The 13,905-nt window shown below is 40.9% G+C and overlaps 1 protein-coding gene across 1 annotated transcript in view; it reads left to right on the forward strand.

The window, feature by feature from the left end:
• Positions 1-1,489: 1,489 nt before the first annotated feature.
• The window catches only part of itpr2 (inositol 1,4,5-trisphosphate receptor, type 2), a 67,393-nt gene continuing 54,977 nt past the window's right edge, over positions 1,490-13,905 (forward strand). The window contains exons 1-10 of the mRNA XM_026176310.1: positions 1,490-1,936; positions 6,273-6,343; positions 6,576-6,691; positions 7,638-7,724; positions 8,593-8,751; positions 9,514-9,612; positions 9,761-9,844; positions 10,006-10,152; positions 10,978-11,073; positions 11,352-11,405. Coding sequence (XP_026032095.1) covers positions 1,845-1,936; positions 6,273-6,343; positions 6,576-6,691; positions 7,638-7,724; positions 8,593-8,751; positions 9,514-9,612; positions 9,761-9,844; positions 10,006-10,152; positions 10,978-11,073; positions 11,352-11,405 — 1,005 coding nt within the window. The 5' untranslated portion in view covers positions 1,490-1,844. The remainder of the gene's footprint in view (positions 1,937-6,272; positions 6,344-6,575; positions 6,692-7,637; positions 7,725-8,592; positions 8,752-9,513; positions 9,613-9,760; positions 9,845-10,005; positions 10,153-10,977; positions 11,074-11,351; positions 11,406-13,905) is intronic.

Below are 13,905 nucleotides of genomic sequence, written 5' to 3' on the forward strand. Positions count from 1 at the left end.
TTTAATTTAACACTACGGTCATAATAATTTTAGTCATTGTAAGAAGTTACTCTCAATAAAATAAAAGCACGGATTATTTCTAACTCTAACTCTAGGACAGCTGGATGGATCGAGTGTAATGTATCCTATTTGAGTTGTGAATGACATAATTGTGTATGTTATTACGTTATTAGTACTGATACATAACTATGTTTTAACAGCACCATGGTGGTTTAGTTCAGTGGTTCTTAACCAAATGTAAATAGTTATGGCATAAGAAAGGGTGAACAAAAAGGAACAACAAGCACAAGTTTATATGATTCTTTAAAATATATGTCTTTTTTTGGTTAAATATTTTGTAATTTTACATTTTTATCCTCAAAGTTTGGAGGAGAAACATCTAATCAATGGAACTGATAACAAGTAAAAAGACACAAGCCAGAAAGTTTTTATTATTATTTTTTAATTTGGGAGCAACTGCTTTAAAGGTGTACTTTACCCCATAATTACATGCCTATATTTTCTCTCATCTACAGTGCAGTTGATCCATCTAAATCAGTTTAGTGACAGTTGGGTTGTTTTAGAGAGAACAGCTGCAGAAATGTCTGAAATCTTCTGAATGTGATCTTTTAGATGGCTCTGACCTTGTGAAGCTCGCAGTCACAAGGAAGAAACAAATGAGCAAGTTTCATACCAGGTTCTCAAAATATCTGCAGAGCTTTTTTTCCTTTCTTCTGTTTTAGTGAACATAAAAGCTCAATTAGGATAAACTATTATTATTATTTTTTTTACCATCTGTCACTCTGGATGGTTTTTCTGCTGACTGATACCAGTGTAGCTCGATAGAAAAAAAATAGCTCACAGTAGCATTTTTTGGAGTAGCTGGGTCGTAATTTCTACTCCCCCACTCGTTTTATAAATGCAGTTTTTGCTGCTTTTAGTTGTTTTTTTTGTGTTATTACCATCACCAAAAGTTATACGTAACCACAATTTTGTTGTACATGTACAATGACAATAAAGGACATTGTCGTTTGGCTTTTATAAGCTCATTTGAAAAAAAAATGTGTAAAAACAAGAAGCTGCTGAAGATGCGAGTCTTTATGAGTGAAGGAGCAGATACTTCAACACAAATGAGTCAAACTGTGAAGTTTTGTGAAATCACACAAAAATTGTATAGGTTACAAAAGAGTGCAGTACCATGTTTGTCCATTACAGTGCTGAGCAGTCAGAAGTTTGCACTGTGTTGAGACCAATATGAATATTTACACGGAAATGAATAGTTTTGATCAAGATAACAGAGATGACGGGTAGATCCGACAGTCTGATAGTTTGTGATTTATAATGTGGGATCTTTGTCCAGCTGCACAAACATACTCATGGCTTGTGCCCAGTTTATAATTTTAATATATTTGAATTACTTTCCCCCGTGTCTGTTATGATACATGTTTACAGGTGTCTTTCCGCACACTTATGCAATTGCATTTCCTTGTAAAACGCCATTTAATGACTTGTGTTTTCAGTGCGCCTGCTCTGAGCAAAAACCAAAAAACTTGTCATTGAACGGAATTTGCTCACAGCCGTGACAGCGGCAGTCTCCTCCCCCCGAAGAGTGGATGTGAAGACTGCGGGTCTCTCTGACATACAGGAAGAAGTTGATTAAGTGCAAAAACACAGCGCTTTTCTCAAACTCGCCTGCTTGTTTTTCCTCTTGCGCTTTCACCTTACTCGATCGACTTTGCCGAGCGGCAGATCTGGAAGAATGACGGCGAATCTGATGGCTGATGCCAAACTGGAGGCGCTGTAACGTGTGGATTTGTTCATAAATGGAAAAGCAAGAACGAGTGTGAAACATATCTTCGGTGAAAATGCCAGAGCACAGATCCAGTTTTCTTCACATTGGAGACATTGTGTCTCTGTACGCGGAAGGCTCGGTGAATGGCTTCATCAGTACTTTGGGGTACGTTCCTCCTTTCTATCTCAATTTCTAATCACTCAAGAGTCCATGGCTTAACCCTCCCGTATGCACGCTTAAAAACTGCTTTCACTTTACATCAGGCATGAACTTCTTCAAATGTATGTTTTATGCAAATCCAACAAGTGAAAACCTAAAGTGCGACCTGCGGTCAAGGCCCATCGGCGCGTAAACTGCTCCTTCTCAGGAAATTCTTCACGTTTACGCAAATCTAACAGGAATGCAAACCAGCGTGTTGCCCAGGTACGCTTCGCGAGAGGCTGCGAGCGGATTCTTGTTACTGTGGTCACCAACATATGGTTCAGGGGCCCAGAGAGAGGCACGAGGAGGTGTCAGGGTGACCAGATTGAGAGAAGAGTAGTTGTTCATTCATTTGACGTTAAGATAAGAAATGTCCAATGACCCTGAATGCCACTCCTCCTGTTAAATAGACCACGTCTAACAAAATAAATTGACACCGAGTGAAGCTCTAGGCTACCTCTTATTTGGATGATGTTCAAATATTTATAGTGTTCACTTAAATAAAGGACTAGACTCTTCCTGTTTAGGTGAAGGAATGAGTGTGCTCTATATGTTGCACATGCTTTGAAGTCATCTCTTTGCAGTCCATGTACAGATTGAAAACGAATCTGGTGGATTGCAAGATAAACATGAGAGGGTGCAAGGTGAATGTGGGGGCTAAAAAGAAGAAAAACGTTCTAAAGTCATATTAGATATTTAAAACCTTTTCACTGATTCCCGTTTGCTCTTGTCATTTATTGTTAATTTATTGGTGTTTATTGTGTCATTATAATGATATTCAGGATAATTTTTTTAAAATGAGGAAACCATTGGTTTTGACTCCTTCCTATGTTGTAGCACTTGCACTCAGTAGATTACTTATCAGTTTTACTTGGTGAAAATAAAACAGCTTTTCTTTGGAAAGCAGTGCAGAAAAAGAAGAAGCTGCACACACAGTTTGTTTGGTTGTCGCCCCTCATGAGCTGAGAGCTTCAGTGCAAGGTGAAATGCCTCGGTGGTTCCGGGTTACACTCTGGCCTCTGAGCCTGCTGAACGAGTGTGGAAACACTGATTGGCCCTGAGGAATGGCTCTGCCCCACCCATGTTCTCTCCTTTTCCCCAACTCTTCTTCTCTCTCCTTTGTCCTGCTTTAAGTCATTCCTGCCAACAGGTACCTCACATCAGATGCTCAAATAATCTGTAGAGTTTTGGAGCAAATAGAAGCCGAACTGTGTGTAACCCTTGAATGCAATGCTGTTTCCTGACTTATCTGCTGGTGTGAACTAAGCTGCTAACTGTTAAGGCGTGTGGTAATGCAAATCGAAGTGACGGCACCCTACATGGTACACAGAGGCTGTAAGTTTCAAAAAAGCAAAAGTGCACAGCAACGATTGTTCACGCCTGCTATTGTTGCAAAGGGAAAATAATTAAATTCTTATCAGCCTTTCTTAGAGACTTAGAGACTTAGAGCTTTATATTGTCATTGTGCAGTTTCTTGCACAGCGAAATTGGGTAGCTGAACCACCAAGGTGCTTTCAATAGCTCACGTAGTTTGACTGGTGCCCTGAGAATTTTATCAAGGACGCTGCTGTGCCAGAGCTCACTCAGGCCCAAAGAGAAGCAGCAAGTAAAGCAAAGAGCCTTCAAGATCCTCCCAGAGCTGCAACCCCTGTCAATGCAATTAAACCTGATCTACCCAACCGTGTCCATGTTTGCATAAAATAACATCAAATCTGTTAGTTCCACACCTGTCATTGCAAACTCTCAAAAGCTGGCTAACCTCCAAGTGACATCACCAACCTGACCTTTTAAGTCTTGCAGTTTAACTGGCAGATTTCCCATATTTTAATGTGTCGTAACAATCAGTCCAGTTTGTTGCAACTAACAGTAGAAACTGATGCATAGATGCAACACCAAAAAACCCAAACATTTTCACATTCATACCTTTTTGCCAAAAGTGAATTCATTGGAAGAGTCTGTTTAATCAGTATGTGTGTGACTCATTTAGAGTACCGTGGTATCAGCAAGTTGAAACATGCATTCGTGTTGAAATTGTTCACATGCATCCACTTTTCTTGCAGATGAGTCATTGTTCTGTTGCCCGTCGCTGTTCTTTAAAACATTTAACAGCAGTTACATAGACTTGCTGCTTTGCATTACATGCTCTCTATTTCGTTTTTTTGTCTGTGTTATTTTCTCAGTCGACTAAACACAGGCAATAGCTATAATTAGCTCCCCTGTGTCCAGCCTGCTAGATTTATCTTTGGTTCATGTTTAACTTGGTTACAGAGTGTCAGGCACTGTCAGAGTCTTTCTGTTTGTACTAACGCCCAGCTCTCTGCGGCCCTCCTTATTTATGAGCTTTCCCAGAGAGCCCTTCTCTTTAGCCAGTTAGCCTTGTGATAATTCTTCCTGTTGGGCTCTATTGTTTCTCATTTAGATGTAACTTTGATACAGTGTTGAAGGAAGCAATACACAGCCTGTAGATTGACTGTTTGACTGCCGTGACTTAAAAAGGGAAATGGCTCAGCTCTCTTTAGCAAAGCTGCCAGCTTTGTATGAATTGGAGGAATTGTGCATTGCATTATGTTTCTCCCCACCGGACGGAATGAATGGATGCACTTGTGCAACTCAAAATGTGGTGCAGAGGAGATAAATGGAATGGGATGATTATGGAGTCTTTAGAAATTCATTAGCTGGTGTCATTGCCTGCAGAAAAAATGCTAGCATTTCTCTTCGGGGAAAGTGAAAGCTGTATGCATGCTACAAATACTGCAAAAAAACCATCTTTGGTAGTGTGATAATTTCCCTTACAGGCTTACTTTACATGAATTCTTCTTGCCTCAAAAGGGCCTTTTTCTCCACATGTCTCAGTTTTGCTTCTGCAGAATGTTCTGGTGCCTTTGCCCAGCAAGAAATGGAATTTCACTTTATAGTTTTAAGGCACTATATATAAAAACAAACAATGGGCAGGATACGGATTTAGATAAAATAACTAGTTCAGTAGTTTGGTAAGATCAAATATCAGAGTCTTCTTCCTTATGTACACAACAAGAGGCAAAGAAATTCACAGCTGGAACTTAAAGTTGCATTTTAGTCATAAAAGAAAAACCTGTAACTCCACAATCACTGAAATGTTATAAGCCTTCATTATTTAATGATGCTCTTTTTCTGTCGCTGCTTGCTTTTTTCCCACCGATTCAATAATGGGCTCTTAGCCATTAAGGTTTTTACAAGCACCTTCAGCCTCAGCTCTCTCTGTGCTGGCTGCTAACAAAGGTTGCCCAAATTTTGCAGTTTAAAGACGATGTGTGCAGAAGGACACTTTTAATAAAAGGGATCACTGCTTTTGCCTGCCAAAGATCTGCTTCTGGACCAATTTAAACCAGTTTAGGACACCATAGTACATAATGAATACACTTCATGGCATCAGATAACTTTAAATGGCTGTTGATGAATGTGCATTCTTATAATTGTTCTTTCCTTAATACTTTTTTTTCAATCTGAACTGGGTTCTGTTTCCTTAGTTATCAGCCATCATCAACTTCATAGCTTTAACTCTGTGCTCGTCAGATGTGTCAGAAAGGCGAGTTTTGCTGACCTGCTGTGTCCCTTAACCCTTTCAGTGAAACGTGTCTAGTGTGTGGCAAATAAAAGGCGAGGATATGGGGGAACAAGACAGTTAACTGGATGACACCTATTGAAAGCCCCCTCATCCACTCTGAACAGAAACCACATGGTTTCCCCAGGTGGAGGTGGCTCAGTGTGCACTTTATGAGCTACAAAAGACTTCACAGAGAGGCCTGATCTTCCGTGACCAATTCAATGTGCAGTCTCACAGCTTTATTTTAAATTATCCTGACACTATTTATTTTACAGTTTTAATCGGACCCATGTAAAAGTCATAGAAACTTTGACGTCAGTTTATTCTAGTTCTTTTATCTCAGCACAACACCACATTACCTATGTTGGTCAGGAAAGCAGAGATCAAAGCACTGCCAACGTGGATGAACCCCACCCAGAAACACATCCAGATAATGGGACTGCCTTGGATTAAATGGATGTGATGGAGAAGAGAGACAGTAAAGCTTTTCTTCCCATGGAGTGCTATAAACTGTCTATTCGAATCATGGTATTATTTGTAGTTTGAGATTCTGCCTTATGTATTTGCATGTGAGTGTGATATACCTTATAGTATATCACACTCACAATAATAGAGTGGTTTACTGCTTATTAAAATGCTCTCAAAGGAGTTTAAGTCCGTAATAACACACCTATAGTAATCATGTTGATGCAATTTCATGTTTGTCCTTCTCTGCAGGCTTGTCGATGATAGGTGTGTTGTCCAGCCTGAAGCTGGAGACCTGAACAACCCACCCAAAAAGTTCAGAGGTGTGTAGGATTTTACTGGTCACACTGGTTTCTGGTCATACACACACACATGGGCGGGCACACACGTGAACTTGGACTTTTCTGAGACTGCATTATGGGTTACAAATAAGCTTTGATGTGTTGAAATGACTTCAAGGCTTCAAGCTCTACATGTAGACGCTAGAGTGTCATTTTATCTGGCTCAGGTGAGTCCTGTGAGCCTCACTGCTTTTTCTTTTTTTCTCTTCTGCAGATTGCCTCTTCAAGGTATGTCCCATGAACAGATACTCGGCCCAGAAACAGTTCTGGAAGGCAAAACAAGGGAAACAAGGAAACAACACACAAGGAGAACTCTTTAAAAAGTTACAGGTATGAGGATTTTTAATTTTATGAGCATTTCAAAGCCTTAAAAGTTCTACAGAACTTTTTAACTTGTATGCAGTTGTTTTCTTTCTGCTTGTAATGGGGCTATTAGCAGAGAACAGACAGAAGAAACATGGCCACAGATGTAATGATATGATTACAAAACCTGACCAGAGTGTGACCTAGGATGTCCTTGTACCAAGTGCGCTTATAAACCCTGTTGTTCTTGAACATGGAGTTTGCTGTGGACAGACTGTTTGTAGCAGAAAACACTAATTGGGTTTATAGTGGACAGGCCGCCCCTCCCAGTCACAGCCCTCTAGGTCACACTGTTGTTGCCCATGTAAGCAATGAAGTCCCTCAGCAGGGGTACTTTCAAGAACTCAAACCAGGGACGCCGAGAAGACCGGGTACTCTGAACCGCCGTTGGGCACATGAGCTCAAATGACAATCGGGAAGCAATTATGCATGAATTTATGCCTAATTACAGTTTAAATCAGGGATGCACCAATCCAGTTTTTCCATCTAGTACAGATATCTGGACTCCGAGTGTTAAATTATTAAGCTTTATTTGTCAACGTGAGGATAAGACGCAATGTGTTATGAGTAAGCCAACATCATTATTGAGTTTAACATCACTTTGCTAATTTAACTGTAAAATACAATTTTTCTTTAGACCTCAGCGTGAGAGCCTCTACTGTGTTTTGCTGTCAGTTGAACTATTTTCTTTCCGTTGCTCCTCTGCTTGACCAGTGACACACGAAGCAGAGCAGAGAGGTTAAGAGAGCATACTTCAGTTTATTATGACCATCCAGCATATTTTTTAAAAAATGGTAGCGTAGGGTTGGTCGTTGATCTTGTGTGGACAACCTTTCCGTTTGTAAACAAAATGTGGAATGAGGAAGGATGTGTATGTAATACCTTTTTAACAATCGTCTGCTTCGTTACGCAGCATGCAGCAGAACTGGAGCAGAAGCAGAACGATTCAGAGAACAAGAAACTTCTTGGAGAAGTTGTCAAGTACAGCAGTGTTATCCAGGTAGAGATAATCTCTTAAACTATGGTGTTACACTCTGTTGTGTGCTGAGCCTACATTTTGTTTTATTGTTTACCCAGCTTCTGTTACTGTCATCTAACCCCTGACACCTCAGGCAGGTTTCTAAAAAACAATGCTGGTATTTGATTTCACTCATTGCTGAACTCTTGCCTGCATGGTTGGATTGGGAAACCACACATTTAACTGCTGTTGTGAAAGGTACCGGCCATTGTTCCCTTACCTTAGTTAACTCGCCTTATGGATAAGCAATTTGTCTGTATTGACTCAAAGCACGGGCTAATTTAGAACCTCGTTTGTTCAGTGAATTCAGGAAATGTCTCCAAATGAAGTCAAATTAAATAACATAGTGGAGTAGCTCGTATATCCTACAAATGAGCGGATGGCTCATTCAGTCCAGTCCTTGTACCTGAGCATTTTCAGAGGAATGTTTTTGCTTATTGTTAACACACACAGACCTATGAAGGCACCTTGTTACTTGCAGGCTCTCAAAAACACATCATTTGTCCACTTTTCTTTAGTTGAATCTAATATCAGCGTGGTGTGCAGGGTGGAGGACAAAAAGACGAGATGGCAGACCTAAAGCAGCACTGTTCTCTGAAGCATCATCAGAAATTGCACCTGCAGTATACACATTTTGCCAGATGATTATTCAGATTATAACTTAGATTTGTTGAGCAAAAATGTTAAATATTTCATGGTTTTAGCATTTTCTGGGTTTTTCTTTCTTCTGAATCATATGTCTTTTTTCTTCACACTCATTCCCCCCCCCAACAATGATAGATAAATGGTCTGAATACATCCTCCTCCACTGCTCTCCCAGTGTCTAAACTGCCTAATTTTTCTGTCTCAGCTCCTGCACATAAAGAGTAATAAGTACCTGACGGTGAATAAGCGACTCCCTGCTTTGCTTGAGAAGAATGCCATGCGGGTTTCTTTGGACCCGGCTGGAAATGAGGGCTCCTGGTTCTATATTCAGCCCTTCTGGAAGCTCCGCAGCGAAGGAGACAATGTAGGTTTCTGTCTCCTTGGCATCAGCTCTTTGTAGACATGAAGTACTGTACAAAAACTTGACATTCCCTCTGTCTAGACTGTCAGTTCATTGTTTGTCCTGTTCAAGTAACATTTCTGATTTTGTCCTTCTCCTTTGGCTTTAGCATCCTATGGTTAAAGGTATTGCTTCTGATTGTGCATGATGTGTGTACATGTGTTAGGTCTGACACAAAATACTGTGGAAAAGCATGGATGCAACACCATTTCGAATGCACGTAGACTGTCAGGTTGAGGTTAAAAATCTAGTCAGCTGGTTTGCTTTTTATCTGCTGTTTGCCACTGCTGAAATATTGTCAAATACTCCAGAACAGCACAGGCCACCTGTTTCTGATACCACAGCGTGCTTGTGTGTGGATGCTTAAGAGGAGAAACAGTTGACCGTGTAGAGTCTGTTACAGCTTTCTATTTTATGAACTAGAAAGCATGTGTTAAGTAAGCAAAGGGAAGTGCACTTTTAAGTCCTCGTGTCTTTTGAATGCTGCATTCACATCCTCTGGCCATGGTATGAATAAATCTGTTTGCTGTGAACGGCTCGACCACTCTCTCAAGTGAAGCCCAGCCTGTTTTGCTGCTGCACCCTTGACCAGAAAAAAAAATGGGGATGTTTGAAAAACCCTTTGCATGGATGCATTCTTACTTTCCTGTTAAGCTATTGGAAAACTGCAAGAAATTGACAAAACAGGGTCTCTTTTTGTAATTTGACTGTTCTATTGGTTTCAAGGTGGTGGTTGGAGACAAAGTGGTGCTGATGCCAGTGAACGCCGGACAGCCGCTTCACGCCAGTAACATTGAGCTTTTGGATAACCTTGGCTGCAAAGAGGTGAGACTAGTGCACTTGGATTGTTTTTCATCAGGAGGCACACTTGGGTATTAAAAGGAGGATGTCACATTATTACTATATCATCATAGTGATTTCGGCAGATGACTCTTATTTATCCGATTGTCTTCTACTTGTGTGCATGCCCTAGGTCAATGCTGTTAACTGCAACACCAGCTGGAAAGTCACCTTGTTCATGAAGTTTAGTGACTACAGGGACGATGTCCTAAAAGGAGTATGCTTTTTTTTTTCTCCCCCGTCTCCTCCCCTCTTTCTTTATATTCTTGTTAGCCATTATTTTTAATGGAACCACATTCATTATATGCGTCTTAAAATGTGTAACATGCAGTTTTCTGCTATGTAGCACTCATGTTTTTGTTTGCTGTCCTCTGTCAGGGAGACGTTGTGAGGTTGTTTCATGCTGAGCAGGAGAAGTTTCTAACCTGTGACGAGTACAAGGATCATCAGTACGTTTTTCTCAGGACCACACTGCGGCAGTCTGCCACCTCTGCTACCAGCTCCAAGGCTCTGTGGGAGATTGAGGTAAAGCATAGAACAGACTGAAGATGTGACCGTAGTATGTTTGGGAAATTCAGCCCCGGGGTAACTTGGCGTTCAGGGGGCAGTTTCTCCTTCTAAGTAACTGCCAGGCACGGCTTTAACAGAGTAAAATCCTGACTTGTAAACTGTGCTCAGCACAATTTGGATAAGCAGATATTAAAATTGCCATGAAAAAAGATCATTCAATCATGACTTTATGACATTATTTCCCCTTTATGTAAGACATGTGCTCGTCTTTAGTTCTGTATAAACCCGTCTGTTGTGCTGCATGTTCCTCTTTATCAGCTTGCAGTTAGTTGAAGTTCCTGTTGTCCCTCTGTTTGTGCCAGGATGTACTTCTCTTACTGTATCAGTGTCTGACATGTTGTTGCAACAGTCTGCGGAAAACAAAATATTCTTGTGTTCTTGCCAGTGTGTAAGAGATGACGCTGACTCATTCTGATACTGCGGTGCAAAATGATGTTGGCGTACCAAAAGCTTTAAAATCAAGGCATTTATGCCAGTGTGACTTTTAGTTCATAATCTTCCAGGTCATGTAACCGCACGGTGTTACATTCAGCGAATTAATCTCAATGCTTTTACACCAGCTGTCTTTTTTTTTTTTTTTTTTTTTTAAATGTGCAGATATATGTCTAAATATATGTGCAGTACTCTAATTCACATACAAGCTGTGAGCAAGATAATTAAAGCTCCTCTCAACTGCTGGACACTGAAATACATTCTTTGGAGTGATACTGTTGAAAACATGCTAATCTCTGATAAAAAAAAAAAACAACTAAAGCTTCTTATTTTGTGTCCTTATGTCAGGTTGTGCACTATGACCCCTGTCGGAGCGGAGCTGGACAGTGGAACAGTCTCTTCCGCTTCAAACACCTGGCGACTGGAAATTACCTGGCAGCTGAGGTTTTTTTTATGTTACCTGCTTTTAAAAATCAGCTGACATTAATAATCATATGGTGTTTATTGTTCAAGCTGAGTGCACCTGCTTTTCAGTTTTGAGTGAGCACAGCTGAAGAGGATTTTAGATGATGTGCTGTAGGTGGCAGTGTTCCCATTGTTATGCCCACTATCACCCGTGCGTTGCTGTTGAATAGATTGTTTTAGGTGTTGATGATGATAATGACTCTGTCATCAGAGCTTTCTAGATCTGAGGCCACTGACGGGTCATCGTCTCTCTGCAGGTAAACCCTGAATTCATACCCAAAACTGTGGAGACCAAAGGAGATGTGAATCAGGTAAACAAGCTGATTTACATGTATTATCACACCCCCTTGACATCAGACTGTGGCTTACTTTAATTTTGCTTATATATTCTTAATACTAAGGCACTGTCAGTATTAATGAATTTTAGAGCACGTTTAATTCTTGTTCTTTTTTCTAAATTCAACTGAAATAAGACGAGTTAATTAACACGAGAGAAACTTCAAACTGTGTTTTTAAGGTAAATGCGTTGCAACTTCAAACTTCTCTGTCTCCCCATTATTTGGTTATGCAATACCACCAGCTCCTTTCTCTCTTTCTCTCTCGCACACACACAAACTCTGCCAAACTCCAAATCTATATCTAGACATTTCTTTCAGCTCTTAGCGAGCTTGCACATTTGTATTCTGGCAATGCAAGGAGCATGCACACCAACTCTCTCAGTCTCGCACACTTTCTCATGCACATGCTGAATTTCAGACACACGGGGGGCTCCTTACATAACGTCTGGGTGTGTGGGGGTGCCCTGCGAGAGGGGATGGAGGGGAGGCAGACGTGCTGTCTGCTCTGCTCCACTCGGCTGTGCTAAGCTGGTGGGGTGAGTCACTAGCAGAGCGGAGGGGGAGGTGGAGGAGGGGAGGAGGAGAGTGGGAGGATGGAGAAGCTGAGGCATGGAGGCAGCTCCGGGGAGCTTCCCATTGACATGCAGAGAACAGTGGGAGAAATTAACCCTCACCATTATCTGCAGTATCTGCGCTCTTTAGGAGCCTAAGTACTGCAGTGTCTGACACAACACACGGAGAAGTCCCGGCTCTTTGTGTTTTCGGTGTAATTTGTACTCAATTAATCAACATTAGGTCTTATTTAGGTGTATGCATGGAAAAACACAACAACTTGACACTAGGTATGTCAGTGCAGAGCCAATACTTACAATTTTATTTCAGCGTGGCTGAATATTTACTGTGCAGCCGGATGTACTGGATCTTTTTTCCATTGGGTATGCGAGTACAATTTGAATTATTGCCTTGGGATGTTGGTAGATTTGCTAGATTGCACATGAGGAGAACAACAAAAAGTTTTTTACTGCCTTCAGTGCTAAACTGTTTATCAGATCAATCAAAAGTTTTTACATGGGTGGAAAAATTGTAGAGTCAACGAAACGCTTGAATCAAACTTTCTGTTTAATCTTGTAATCCGAAGTTTTTTTGAGTGCAGCTACAGAAAAGAAGATTTTTTTTATTGAAATAATCTGAATTACTGTCATTGATTTGTTTTTTCTCATCGCTATTTTCACAAAACCAGACTACCTTTTTTGCACTCGCACTTTAGGTTTTCGTTTAATTTAGGTTCCCAGTGAACTATGTTTGCAGAGGACGTGAGCTGCAGTCGGAGTATGTAGCAGGTGGAGGAATGCACTGGCGAGAAGAGGAATGAAACACATGGGTGTGAATGAGATGGGGGGAGATAAGGGAATGATAAAGATTTGAGGAGTGGAAGTAGTGAAGGTGGATTAGTTTAAATTCCTGAAATTACAGCGAACAAGAGAGGTGAAGAAAAGGGTGCGGAGGAGGGTGAAAAGGTGGAAATAAGTGTACAGGGAGATTTGTGACAGAAGGATAGTGAAAGGGAAGGTTTTCAACATATAGTGAGACCTGCTATGATGTATGACTTAGAGATGTGACACTAACAAAAAAACAGGAGGCTGAGCATGAGGTAGTAGACTTAAAAATGCTAAGATTTTTTCCTCTGGTGATGAACGGGAGTAAGAGGATTAGAAATTAGTATTTTGGAGGGGCGGGTCTGGTTACAGAGGTGACGCTGAGATGAATATGGAGCTGCCAGGCAAGAGGAAAAGAGGAGGTTCATGGATGTAGTGAAGCAAGACATGCAAAGGGTTGGTGTAACAGAGGAGGATGCTAGAGATGTTGTGATATGGAGGCAAATGATCCACTGTGGCGACCCCTAAAAAAGGAGCAACTGAAAGAAGTACTAGTTAAGGATAATGACTTTGAATGGTAGTGAAGTGTAGAAAAAATAGGAAAGTGCAGGAAAGCAGGATAAAAATAACATTGTGATTTGATGCATGCTCAATCATCCAGGTAGGTAAATCTCCAAAAGTTGATTCAGTTCATCCGGACGTAGCGTTTTGTGGGAGAAACGTTTCGTCACTCATCCAAGTGACTTCTTCAGATTAAGGAACTGACCTCCCAGCCCATTGTTCCTTCAGTGGGCTGGTTTCAGTCATTGTGCAAATGTACTGTTTATAAGATTTGGGGAAACCTGCAGTCAGCTGAGACTGAAGAAGTCACTTGGATGAGTGACGAAACGTTTCTCCCACAAAACGCTACGTCCAGATGAACAAAATCAACTTTTGGAGAACATCGTGATTTACATACATGAAGTCACTCAATACACTTGAGAGTTACCAGTCCGATCCAGAGCCTGTTAGCCTGTTAATTATTTTTCTTTCCTGTGCAACTCCACTGTATGTATGCAATATTACATGCTGTATTTAAAAGCAATCATGAGTAGCTG

Source organism: Astatotilapia calliptera, chromosome 7 (assembly GCF_900246225.1).
Source record: "Astatotilapia calliptera chromosome 7, fAstCal1.2, whole genome shotgun sequence".
Classification (NCBI taxonomy): domain Eukaryota; kingdom Metazoa; phylum Chordata; class Actinopteri; order Cichliformes; family Cichlidae; genus Astatotilapia; species Astatotilapia calliptera.